General features: G+C 44.7%; 1 protein-coding gene across 1 annotated transcript in view; it reads right to left on the reverse strand.

Moving 5' to 3' along the window:
- Positions 1-13,790, reverse strand: part of LOC138567514 (UPF0764 protein C16orf89 homolog) — a 546,721-nt gene that overhangs the window by 100,947 nt on the left and 431,984 nt on the right. The window contains exon 6 of the mRNA XM_069645784.1: positions 7,991-8,095. Coding sequence (XP_069501885.1) covers positions 7,991-8,095 — 105 coding nt within the window. The remainder of the gene's footprint in view (positions 1-7,990; positions 8,096-13,790) is intronic.

Genomic DNA, 13,790 nt, shown 5'->3' on the forward strand with positions numbered 1-13,790 from the left:
GTAAGGGAGGGCTTTTCTATGAGGCATGCCCATTGCTGTACAACAAGTGGGCCAACTTGCGTCTCATTCAGAAAGGTTAAACAGGGAGAAAGTCAATTGCATACCACCCACAGTACCAGTGTAGGACAGGCAGCATGCAATTCACGTTCTACCAGTTTAACCTCCAGGAGTGAGACACTACTTGGCCCGGTTGTAGAACAGGGTTGGACACAGTGCTTGAAAGCACTCGTTCTCCCTGTTCTGCAGCTGACCAGTATCGGATTCTTCAAAGTTATTCAATACAGTTATTCCAACCCTTAATGAACAAGGTTCTTATGTTTCCATTTAATCATACGCTCTGACATAGTGTATCTCAAGTAGATGTAAAGATGTGTAACTATGCAGGCAGACTAGTACTTACACTTTATTACTATTATGCTCTTTTCCTACTGCATGTCAATTTTTAGGACAGGTTCCATAAATGTATACATGATTAATTTTGTGACCCCCCCCCTAACTGGCAGACCCTTTAGAAGTTTCAATTGTCGTCCCATTTAGGGTACACTGAGGCCAACCCTGGGTGCAGACCCTGCCCAGTTCTCGGGTATAGCGATGTGAGGGTTGCCCGCATCCTAATTCACCCAATACTTGTATAAATAGTGGGGAACTACATGAGCAAAAATTGGACTCCCTGTTCGGGGAGAGACTTGTCCACCAGTGGGTTGGGAGCACTGTACGCTCTCGAATCAGCAGAAATAGTACTCACATACCACATTACATTTTCTCGATCAACCACAATACATTCTATATGCAGGTGCTAAAGCAGAATGTTTTGTGGAGAGATAATACATCAGTACGTGGTTGGTGCTAATTCTGTGGCGATTCTCCAGGATTACCACCAAACACATCTACCGATACCGCTACTCGGTCCAGCAGCTTTACCGTGAGATTACGAGTGGTTGTAAAGTGGTGCAAATCCCCAGAAGACTCCAAGTTTAGATCCACTGCAAGTGGTAATTCCCACATGATGAATCACACGATTTGTTGGGGTAAAATGGAGGATTTACTTGCAGGAATCTGCTGAAGGTGAATCCTCCACTTAGCCTGAGAATTCATAGTTGGGCGGTGCAGTAAAGTTGGCAGTAATTCTGTTACTGCCCAAAAATGCGGAAGTACCTGAATTACAGCCACATTTTGCCATATCAATCATAATTCAGTCTAATCCCCTGGATTGGGCAGCATTTTGCTAGACTGGAAACCCCTTTCCAGTAGTGACCATCTTGTAGGTCAGGTAGGATTGTGCATTCCACATTTCCCCACCATAGCGGTGGAAGATTTTTCTCTCCAGGCCTTAATTACTGGCAATGGGCTTCTTGTGCCCGGCCTCTAATCAAAGTGAAACAAACAGAGGTGGTGAGATTCATTTTGCCTCCTGAAGAGTTTAGGTGTCGTTTCAGCTGCATTTCTGATCAATTGGAAGCATTGTAACAGGTGGAAGTACGGCTGGCGGGGGACATTTATAAATCATTCAGAAATGTTAGGTTTTTCTTTGTGTTTTATGGATAATTTGTAACATCTGAATGAACATAATAATGAATGATTAACTAGTTAATGTCTGATATTATTCACCGTTCAATTGTAAAATAGAGGCCACCTGTGAACACTCATCTAGTGCAATGAGTATTCTTTTGCTTTCGTGAAAAGGGGTGTGTCTCGCCTTGTCATATCCCAGGACTAAACTAAAGCTTGGCAAAGGCATAGAATGGGGTAATTACAATGAGAGTGATCTAAAAAAAACTAAAATGGGATCTTCCGACACCACCAATGCAGGTAGTGCCTAGAAGCAACAAAGTGCTGCCTTATAAAGCCATGCTACTTTTACTTTATATTGAAGTCCTCTAGATAACAGGCTGATTTTGAGTGTTTTTTTTGTTAAGTACTTTTTATTAAGTATTTATAAGAAATACATTCAGAATATAACATTCAGAAATTAACAATAATAAGACTTGTCGAACCAATAACCCAGGATAAATATGTACATTGAGTTAACAATTAAAAGGCATCAAATTAATGTATAAAGGTTACAATAATTGCAAAAATAGATAAATAAACAGATAAACTCACTAAAATGTAATTTGCAAAACTCAAGATCTGAATATATTGGAGCAGTAGATGAGAGATAGAAACCTAAAAGGACTACAAGAACATAAAAGAAGAACAAACACGCATGTTTCTAAATGTGCTCCCAACTTGACAAACCAAGGCTGGTCTCGCAAAGAATGTGCTGCTGATTTTAAACACTGTAGCCCCGATTCTCAACGATGCGTTAATTACCGAAAAAGTGGTATAAAGGGTTACTGACATTTTCGGTAATTAACACCTATTCTGAAGCAGGGGCATTTTCCCGACCGTGCACAAAAAGCACCAGTTTAGGAACCTACGAGCCGGTCGCTAGGATTTGCTGGAAACCTATCTAGCAACCGTCAATTTCAGAAAGTGTGTGCTTGCACGGTCATTCTGGTGGCACTCCAGATGAGCAACCGTCTGAAATTGACGCTCAAATACGGTACCTTTATTTGTGATGGTCTGCTCATTTCACTATTGCGATTGTGAAGGAGTGATGCCAGAGGATTGTAGTGGTAAATTTATATATCGCGACACAGATTACAGATGTTCACAAACTATCAGGCATGAGACCACAAGCAGTTATGTTTCTCTGGGGATTAGTGTTGGCTTTTTGATGGAACATGGAGGGAACATTTGTTGCCTCGGCAGGCATCGGAAAATAGAAATGCAATCAAACTTTTAAGGTGCCTAATACTAATGGGGCTGAATACTGGCCCCAAGGCTGTAACATCTGCATTGGCCATTGCATCACAATAAGCCCACGGAAGGTGGTGTTTTCAACAGCACTTTTGTTAAATTGCATTCATGATGCAATTTAACGAAAAATGCTGCTGAGAGCTGCTGTCCACCTGTAATTTCCGAAAAACGGGCGGCTTTCAGACCATTCATGACACTTCTGTGTCGTGCCGTACGCTGACGTCCAAGCCCACTTGAGAATCCGCGTGGTGCCTGGGCATCTTGAAAAAGGCGCAGTGAAGCGTGCTATTTAGCACGCTTCACTGCGCAAAGATAAGAATCGGGCTCTATATCTTTTATTGTAAATTTGTATTTTCATTTTGGGAAAGAATTTGGATAACACTGCAAAAAATGTTCCTTTTACTGCTGAACTCAACATTGACAATCTAATTGTTGGACACCTGGTTACTATGATTTAACCAATATTCCCTCTCCCAAGTTATTCCACTTACTCGTCTTTATTGGTTTCCATCTAATGGGCAAAAGTGCATAACCACTTTTGCCTATTGCGATGTTGTGAGCCCTAGCCACTGCTGCCTTTTGCACACAGGTGCATAACCACTTTTTGCCTATTGTGATGTTGTGTGATTCAGCCACTGCGGCCTTTGCACACAGATGCATAGTCTCATTCGGCCCTTTGTGAGTTAGCCATTTCACAAGAGAGACCCCCAGGTACACTATAGATAGCTAACACCTGTCCACTCTCCTATCCAAACCAAGCCAAACCATGCAAGGCTGCTTACTATTCATGATGTTTCCCTTCTGTGCCATCCCGTTTGACACACCTTGCACAGGTGCCCACTTCCTTTTCCACGATAATGGCCTATCCAGAGCAGCCTGCCCCCGTCATCATCCCATCCCATGCCCCACACCCTTCCTGCCCCACACTACTACATTCCACAATCTGCACCCCTCCATCAATAGTCTAATAGATCACAAAAGTATCCAAAAGTTACAAAGTGATAACACACCCCACTTAGTACCTATAACAACCACCCCGGTCCTCAGTGCACTTAGACGCACTAGACTCAGATCACGGATCCTCACAACCTCCTATTTCACAACCAGAGGACCACCCAAAGTTAATCAACCCAATCATATCCCGATTCTAGGCACATTAAGAACCCTAAGATTCAGATCTAGAACTTCTAACCCTCCTCGAAATATCACTTTTACCAATCATGCTAACACAGAAGGCATACCTCTATTAAGAACTCAAGATAAACACTCCAAAAGTCCCATCATAATCAAACAACAATCTAACGCTATTGAGACTACCAACATTCACCTACCCACCCCAATCCAAGAGCTACCCCCGGCCACACACCTCAAAGCAGCCCTCATCAACGCGCGCTCCATACATGCTCATACCACTGAAATTCATGACCTCATTACTGAGCAAGAACTTGACCTACTCATAGTGACAGAAACCTGGCTCCACCAAGCGTCCGGCCCCTCGCTCTCCATTGCCATTCCCCCAGACTATACCATTCTCAGAACAGACAGAACAAAATCAGTAGGTGGAGGAGTAGCCATTATCTCTAAAGCCCACCTCAAATTAAGAACCAGCCCTATCGAGAGCCCAGTCGGCTATGAAGTCCTGCTAGCTAAACTAGCTATGGACCACAAAACCACTATAAACGTAATAACCAACTATAGAGCACCTAACACTTTATCTCAACCAGAACTAGACATACCATTATTGTTAACGCCACTTATAAAACCAAACACAAAATTCTTAGTCCTAGGGGACCTGAATCTAGGATTTAACCACCCCCAAGACCACAAAGCAGATGCACTACACAGTGCACTTAAAGACATGGCTTTCACGCAACTCGTGAACACCCCTACCCATATAAAAGGGAGGTCTCTAGATTGGATACTACATCTTAACACTATAGTATCCATAGACTCCATCTCCCCGGTACCATGGTCAGACCATCACTGCATAAACTTCACTTTCCTGCGCAAAAATCCAGACCTACCCAAAACGGCTGTCAAAGAATCATATGTAACAAGAAACATCCGTAAACTCACAGCGGAAAATATCAACCCTCTATTAGCCAAAGCCCTCAATAACAAAATCATTAACGCCAAAGAACCGTGTGCCCTGGCAGACCTTTACCACAACTCTCTTACTAGTACAATTGACGCCCTAGCACCCTGCGTTAACAAAACTAAACGTAAAGACAAAAAGTCCTCCTTCTTGTTCAATGAGGAACTAGTCTCTCTAAGACGAATCAAAAGATCGCTTGAACACCGCCTAAAGAAAAACCAGACCCCAGAAGCCCTGGAAGAATTCAACTCTGCAAACATAATCTATAAATCAGCCATCATCGCCCATAAAGCAGATGCCTTTAACACAAGAATTAGTAATGCGTCCTCCGATAGCAAAGAGTTATTCACCATACTCAAGGAGTTGGAGAACCCGATCCCCATAATTAACCTAGTCAAACCTAGCAAAGAATGGTGCACCACCATCCAAGATGCCCTCGACACTAAGATTAAACTATTACAAAACAAAATTATCTCTAAAAGAAACTTCCTGTCCGACAAACACTCCACGGCCAACCAGATCTCCACTACCGTAGAAAACACCGCCCCTCTCTTCAACTTCACACCAGTCTCTCATGATACAATACTCAAGACTATAGCCAAACTTAAAGCCTCCAACTGCAAAGGAGATAACTTCCCAGCACACCTAATTAAACTCTGCGCCCCCACCCTCACGCCCATAATCACCAACTTTGTAAATGCCTCCTTCTCCACCAACCAGGTCCCAGTCAGCATTAAAGCAGCCTGGGTCACCCCCCTACTAAAAAAGCCCACGCTAGACCCACTAGTGCCTACTAACTACCGGCCCATAACAACTGTCCCATTTTTACTTAAAATCATAAATAAAATAGCTTATAACCAATTACAAACTCACCTAGAACAAAATAATCTGCTAGGAGCCAGACAATCAGGCTTTAGGCCTAATCACATCACTGAGACAGCACTCTTGGATCTAAAAATCCAATTAGACTCTAATAGAGATTCAGGCAAACTAGCTACACTACTGCTACTGGACCTATCAGCAGCATTCGACCTAGTAGATCATGACAAACTATGCAACACTCTAAAAAAAGATTTTAATCTTTCCAACAACGCCACTTACTGGATCAAATCCTTTCTCACTGACCTTACATCCAGAGTTGCCATTAGGAATTTTGCAGCGGACCCCATTTTAGTGCCCATAGGTGTCCCCCAGGGATCCTGCCTATCCCCTACACTCTATAATGCATACACCAAACTCTTATTCTCAGCCCTAGACGATATGGGTGTCATTTACACCAACTTCGCAGATGACACACAGATCCTCATCCCTATCTCAGGTGACTACACCCAAGACACTCTCACCATTAATAAAGTTTATTCCATAATCCAAAACTGGATGGCCCTGAATAGTCTTTGCTTAAATGATGAGAAAACGGAGATCCTCATTGTGGGCTCCCAAAAAAGAATAAGCACCCTCCATCCGGATTACTCTAACATTAACATCGACGGTACCCGGATCCCAGTACTTAAACAAGTCAAAACCTTAGGTGTCTACATCGATGCCAACCTCTCCATGCATAAACAAATAGCAGCCCTCTCTTCGTCCACAGCTTACACAGCAAAACGTATTGCTCTCAGTCGCCAATTTCTCACCCCTGTAAATTGCATCACTCTGGCTAGAGCCCTGATCCTAACAAAACTAGATTAGTGTAACATCCTCTTCCTAGGAACTTCCAAAACCAATATAAACAAAATCCAACTATTGCAGAATAAAGCCCTTAGAGCGGCTTTAGGGATAAAGAAATCAGAACATATATCCAACACTAGAAGAGAAAATCACTGGCTGCCTATTGAAGCAAGGATCATATTCAAAACCCTTAGCATCGTCTACAAATGTACCACCAACAAAGCGCCCAGCTACCTCAACAACTCCATCAAAAAAATGGCATGTAAATCGCTGAGATCCAATAATCTGGCCCTCTTAGAAGTTCCCACATACAAATATAGCAGAGCAGGAGGAAGTAGTTTCAAAGTTTTAGCCCCTTCGCATTGGAACGCCCTACCTCTAAGCATCAAAAAGGAGGAATCCTTACAAAAATTCAAAAAAGCTCTGAAAACCTGGTTATTCAATAAATATTAACCGCCCAAGCCCTACCCTCCCATGACCAATTACACTGCCTAGGGCAACCGCAATGCTGTAAACAGGTCTGGAACATAAGGTTATGGACTATCTTACCAATTGGAATCTGATATAGGACCATATATGCTTTTGTAACGTTTGTATAAAAAATGTATTATTGCTTTGAAACTGTAACATTGTTTAATAATTGACTACCTTCTGTATCTTTCGCCGTGATACCCCAGGGTCTGGGCGAGTAACAAATGTAATAAATAAATAAATAAATAAAACTGGAAATGTTTGATCATTTATCGTATGCCTCTCGGTGGAATTATAAATGCTACATTCGTATAATGGAAAAAGGTTGTGCCACTTCTCTAATCGATGTGTGTAATTATAATCAAAAGTGGATTCCACTGATAGACTATCTCAATGGGCCTCCTTACGACTTTGGAGGCAGCCAAGCCCTTATGCCCTTAATAAGGGCATGGCTGCCTCCAAAGTCCGGTCCGGGTTCCTTGAATGAGGAATTACCGGGCCATTCCAATCTTGGAGGACCCGGTAATTCCTCATTCAAGGAACACATCCCCATTCCCATTTGAGCCCCCATAGGGCTCAATGGGAATGGGGAGGGAGCTAACAACGGGCCCGTTAATAACGGGCCCGTTGTTAGCTCCCTGGTCCCCTCGCGGGTCCCGGAAAGGATGTCTGGTCTGACCAGACGTCCTTTCCGGGTCCCGCGAGGGAACCTCGTAATAGGGCGTAGTGGGTTTAATGGCACCGGCACCATTACCGGTGCTGTTAAACCCATTCCGGCCACCTCGTAATGAGGCCCATTGCCTCCTTAGCGGATTCCTTTTAATATATTGCTTCAGTTTTAGTTTTGTTTTATTTTCCCTCTCCTCTTGTGTCTTGTATTGTCCTGCTTTCGAGTGTTTTGAGTGTCACATTGTTTCCGAAAGGAAAACGATCGCCCTGGACACTAGTACTTACTACTTTTCCCAAAGCATCCGGTCTCGGGATCCTGCCAGCTCAGAATCGTCTTCAGCCAGGTGGGTTTAAGGAAGTCTGAAAATCCACACATCCCACAAAACATAACTGAAAGAAAAAGGAGACCATATTTTATTTATTAGCGGAAGGAGGTTAGGATTCTAAAAGCAGCGCAACTCTAGGACCCCTTCCTGTATTTATAAGAAACTCAAAAGAAAGGGGCGTTCTTGTCTTCCCATTTGAGCAGCATACAGAGGCGGCAAATACTATTGACACATTTCCTGTTTGTGCCTCTTCAGATGAAACTGAAATGTAGTCATATTTTTTATCAGCTTTTCAGATGAAACAATATTGCTTTTTGTTGATTTCCGTCTTAAACCTTGCAAAACCAAGACGCCACTTTTAACCACAATATAGACCTTCACCTAGGTCCATAATAGGCATTATGGGCCAACAAAACCGTGTCTACAAGGTCCTTTAATGAGGTTTCAAGGAATATAATTCCCAGAATATACCTTGTTGCTGCCATATAAAGCTATTAGACATTTTTTGAAGGGGACAGGGATAAGGTGGGCGAGCTCCGGAAGTCTCCAGAGAGAGCAGGTACTATGCCAGGGCGCATTGCTGATTGAGACTGGAATCATTTTGTGTACAGTCTTCTCTCGCCATCATGTGACTAAAACGTGGACTGTGCCTTAGCTTTGTTTTCTAAGTTAATCTAAGCAGATCAACTTTGTACGAATACACTGTGGCAAACAAAACCAAGACGCACTTCACGTTTTTCCCCCAAGATGGCGACGGAAGACTGTGCACAACAGACATGGACCAGGTCCTAAATCTATCTTTGGGTAACTCGCAGTGGATAACGGCAGTCAGTATGAAAATAGAAGGGCCTTCATAGGATAATGGGCTCCTATTGCGAAATGTCCACTCTCTATCAAGCTTTGTTAGCTGAAGTCGACTTCAAATTCGCTTGTACGCGGTTCACCTCAGCTAACAGAGTGTGACAGCTAGTGGGAATTTCACTCTGACTTCTTAATGGCTTCCTATCACATGCCGAACACCCTACTTTGTCACCTACAGGCTGCAGTTAACGGGGCTTCAAGTTTAAGAAACATGTTTTACTTTTTGACTACACTAAAAAGCTTAGTGTAAACAAGATAAGCAGAACATATGTTTTAAAGCAGAGTGAGTATACATTACCACTCAAGATCATGTGCTGTTTTACACAAATATCAATCGGATAAAACGGTATTGCAATGTATCTAAAATACAATTCTACTTTACAATAGACTACGTTATGACCTTTTGTTCTAAGGGTTCAGGCTGGGCTGCAGGACCAGAGAGAAAAGATCACACGGAGCTGCGTGTGGAGTGAACCTGCTTTATTCACTTCGTGCGGAAAGATGTGTCGAGGCTCTGTGCATGCATTACATATCCAGCTAACAGGCCATTTTCATCAGTGATGTAAGGAGCCTAGCTCCTTTAACGCCATCCTTGCCGGACACGTCATCTTCCCTCGCCGACAACAATTTGACACAACGTCCACTTGCAGTTCTGTAGTCGTATCGTCTCAATCAGACGTCTTGGATGCACGATGCGCCTTCCAACTCTCGTTGACACTTCTGGCCTCACCTCGACTTCTTGTTCCCCACCATCATATTCGAGTGGGGGTACCTCGCTTTCTTCAGCATCACAGTGCTGCTCCTTTTCTTTGAACAGCTTGAAGTGAGAAGCATTTCTTGTGATGACCTTATGTGGAGATCTGGCAGTGATCATCGGACCCTTTACATGGGTGATTATCAGATGTGCAGGGTCAAATTCACAGTCCGTTTTCTTGCCTTGCCTCTACCGCACAAGGACTCTGTCACCACACTGAAAGTTTGACTTTGTCGCACAATACCTGCCATCAGCGTACTCTTTCATGCCCCGTTAACTGGCCACTATCACTATTCTTGAGTCATTCTTTACTCTTGCTGGTATAGTTGCGTGGTGCAGCAATCTAGTCTAGACCCTTCTGCTGAACATCAGCTCTGACGGACACCATCCTGTCGTACCATGCAGTGAATTTCTATAGTCCCTCAACATCTTGAAAACAGCCTGGTTGATTGACATAGGACATCATTCATTTTATTGTAACACCTTCTTTAGGCTCCCCTTTAATCTCTCAACCACGCTGTTTGCTTGAGCCCATACCAGCCTGATCTTTCTGTGCTTTATGCCCATATGTTCCATGAATCGAGCAAATTCAATACTGCTGAACGGCAATCCATTGTCAGATTTCAGCACTTCTGGCATGCTGATAATATGTTGTTCAATTCCGGTATTACTGAACTGGCCGATGTAGAGGTCAGCCTTTGGACAAGAGGGAATTGTGAAAACTCGTCCCTGATTACCATTCAGTATTTGTTCTTCCCAAATGGGCTAAAGAAAGCGATGGCAAGATGTGACCCGGGTCGTTTTGGCAGCTTGGACATCTGAAATGGTTCCGGATAGTTGGCTCTCTAGGTGCATTGGCAGATATGACATAGTTTTACAATACGTTCCACCATTTCATCAAGACCTGGGAACCACATGGTGTCTCTTATTTGCCGTTTGGTGGCTACCCCAGCTCTGTGCCCTTCATGAGTTAGGTTCACAACAGTTTTTCGCAGACTCTCAGGAATAACCATATGATGTTCTTGCATTAACAGTCCATCTGATGATGTCGACAGTTCTTCCTGTACCCGCCTAAAGGCGGTTAACTCTGTTGCACTTCCACATTTGAAAATGCTTGCAGGCCCAGACCACTGCTAACCCCTCCTTTTCTGGCCGAGAATATTTAACTTCCACGTCTGACAGTTTTTTGCTGGCATACGCCACCACTTTCCTCTGTGTGTCCCTTGCGGTCAATGTTGCGCTAGAACAGCTCCTACTCATAAATGAATATTGTCCACTGTTAGATAAGTGAGGTAACGGTCCCTACCGGTGGTCCGACATTGGACTGTCTATTTCCACCCAGTCCAATCCAGATGCCACCAAGTAAAGATGCAAGCCCTCGTCGATAAGGGGAAAGACGAAGAAAGGGAACAGAGGGCAAGGGGTATTACGTTGTATACCTCTAAGGGGAGGGAGGTGGAGGGCAGGTGAAAACACCAAAGCTCAAGACGGCCACGAGCACTCACCAGAACACTTCTTCTTCGTCGGCACCCAGTGACAAAAGATGGGATTCGATGAGCAAACCAAGAAAACATATAAATGGTCGATAGCTACGACGCGGCAAGCGACAGGCTAGGCACAATCAAAATTGGCACATTGAACGTCAAGGGACTCAACTCCCCTACCAAAAGGTCACTAGTGTCCAGAGAATTCAAGAGGGCGAAGCTCGATACTCTTTTCATACAGGAAACAGATACAGTGGAGGGGAGGAAAAGAGGGTCCTGTATGCCTAGACAGGCTCTGAACACTGGGGCTCTGGCCCACTCAAGAAAGCAGGCGTTGGCATCCTAATCAGCAAAGAGCTCAGATTTGAAATTCTGAAAACCTGGGCCGACGTAAGCGGCAGAGCACTCGAACTGGTTGGCAAGATACAGGGCACTACCATCACACTTGCATCCATATACGCCCCCAACTCTGGACAGTCCAGGTTCCTACAACATATAGTCCCCAAAGTCATGATTGAAACAGAAGGCGAAGTGATCTTAGGAGGCGACCTCAATATGTGGACAGACCCAGCATGGACCGACAAGCCACAGGCAACTACTCCACCAGAGTCTGGCCGCTCACAGGTAACAGACATGATGGACGCCTACGGACTCAAAGACGCATGGCGTCACATGAACCCTCGGCTAACAGGCTTTACATTCTACTCTGCGCCGCACCCTTCATATACCAGAATTGATTATATCACTCCAGAGCTCACAGAAGCGATGTCTACATCCAGAATATCCCCTATAACGTGGTCAGACCATGACATGGTCACGGTCATTCTCAGTCGGCTGGCGCTCCCCCACAGAAGCTCAAAATGGCACTGAAATGAGACACTCTGGAGGGACCCGATATTCCGAGACCAACTCACGTAGGCCATCGACCGGTACTTCGAGCAGAATAACACAAGTGAAATTTCGGTAAACACAGTATGGGAAGCAGGGAAAGCCACGTGGAGAGGGATACTCATCAAAGAAGGGGCAGCAAAGAAAAGGGAACGCCAACTCATGGAAAACAAGCTCAGAAATGAAATAACTCAACTGTTCCGCAGCGCCCAATCCGCCGGCCCTGATAGAACCCAAAAAATAGAGGAAGCCAACAGCAAGAGAGAGGAATTGCAGCAATTGGAAATCAACCAAATTGTGCGCAAACTTCAATATCTGAAACAAAAACAATACGAAAAAGGGGACAAGGCAGACGCCCTGCTCGCTGCCAGACTCCGTGGACAACGTAAAGAAAGATGGGTGTCAGCTATAGAAAGTGAGCCCGACTCCTACGGAGACCACCCCTCCAATATTCCAGAGACCTTTGCCAGCTTTTATGAGAAACTGTACACCTCAGACACCACACCACAGGAGGAGGCAATTGCAGAATATATGAACAAGATATTTCTTCCAAGCCTACCCCAGGACATAGCACAAGCCATTGACGCCCCCATCACAGGCAAGGAGATAGAAGAAGCGTTCAAAAGGCTCCAAACTGGGAAAGCCCCCGGAAATGACGGCTACACGGCGGGGTTCTACAAAACCTTCATCGATACCCTCCTTCTATTCATGGTCGAGCTCTTCAATAACATCCTCCAATCAGGCTCCGCTCCCGAATCCTTCTCCGAGGCGCTAATTATGGTCATCCCCAAAGAAGGCAAAGACCCCAAATTATGCGCATCCTACCACCCGGTTTCTCTCCTAAACACGGACGCCAAAATCTACACAAGGGTCATCACCACACGGTTGGAGACGCATATGCCCGCCATAATCCACAACGGCCAGGTGGGATTTATCCTCGGCAGACAGGGAGCGGACTCCACTCGTAAGACCCTCCACCTTATACACGAAGCCAAGAAAATGCCAAACACACCCGCACTATTCTCAATCGATGCGGAGAAGGCATTCGATAGAGTCAAATAGCACTTCCTGGAAGCTACGCTACAGGAAATAGGTTTAGGCCCTGCTTTCTGACAAGGAATCAAGGCTATCTACACCTCGACACAGGCATCTGTTACAGTGAACTCCCAGTACTCACGCTGGTTCCCCCTGAGTAGAGGAACAAGACAGGGATGCCCTCTCTCGGCACTATTATTCGCACTATCGCTGGAACCACTGGCACAAACGTTCAGAACGAACAATAGCGTTGAGGGATTGCATGTGAACAGTAGAGAATATAAACTGGCTCTGTACGCAGAGGACATTTTGCTCCATGTGAAGAACCCGATGAGATGAATCCCCCAAACGATCCATCTTATCGAAGAATACGGCGCATTATCAGGCTTCAAAATTAATGCAACCAAATCCACCATCTTCCCGCTACACGAACCCACACCGGACCAACAAGAGGAATTTGAGTGTATGGGACTTACCATCAGAGGCCCGACACTAAGATACTTAGGTGTCAACCTGACGAGAGATGTTGCGGATGTATACGAGGCCAACTTCCCCCAACTTCTCACTGCCGTCAACGTAGACCTCACAAAATGGCGACCCCTCACAATTTCCTGGATGGGGCGCCTGAACGCCATCAAGATGGTTAGTCTCCCACGCTTCCTATATCCCTTTCATGTACTCCCAGTGACAGTCCCAGAACACTTCTTTAAACAAACGAAAAGGGCAATAGCTGGATT

This window comes from Ambystoma mexicanum, chromosome 2p (genome assembly GCF_040938575.1).
Source record: "Ambystoma mexicanum isolate Mex_15411 chromosome 2p, UKY_AmexF1_1, whole genome shotgun sequence".
Lineage (NCBI taxonomy): Eukaryota > Metazoa > Chordata > Amphibia > Caudata > Ambystomatidae > Ambystoma > Ambystoma mexicanum.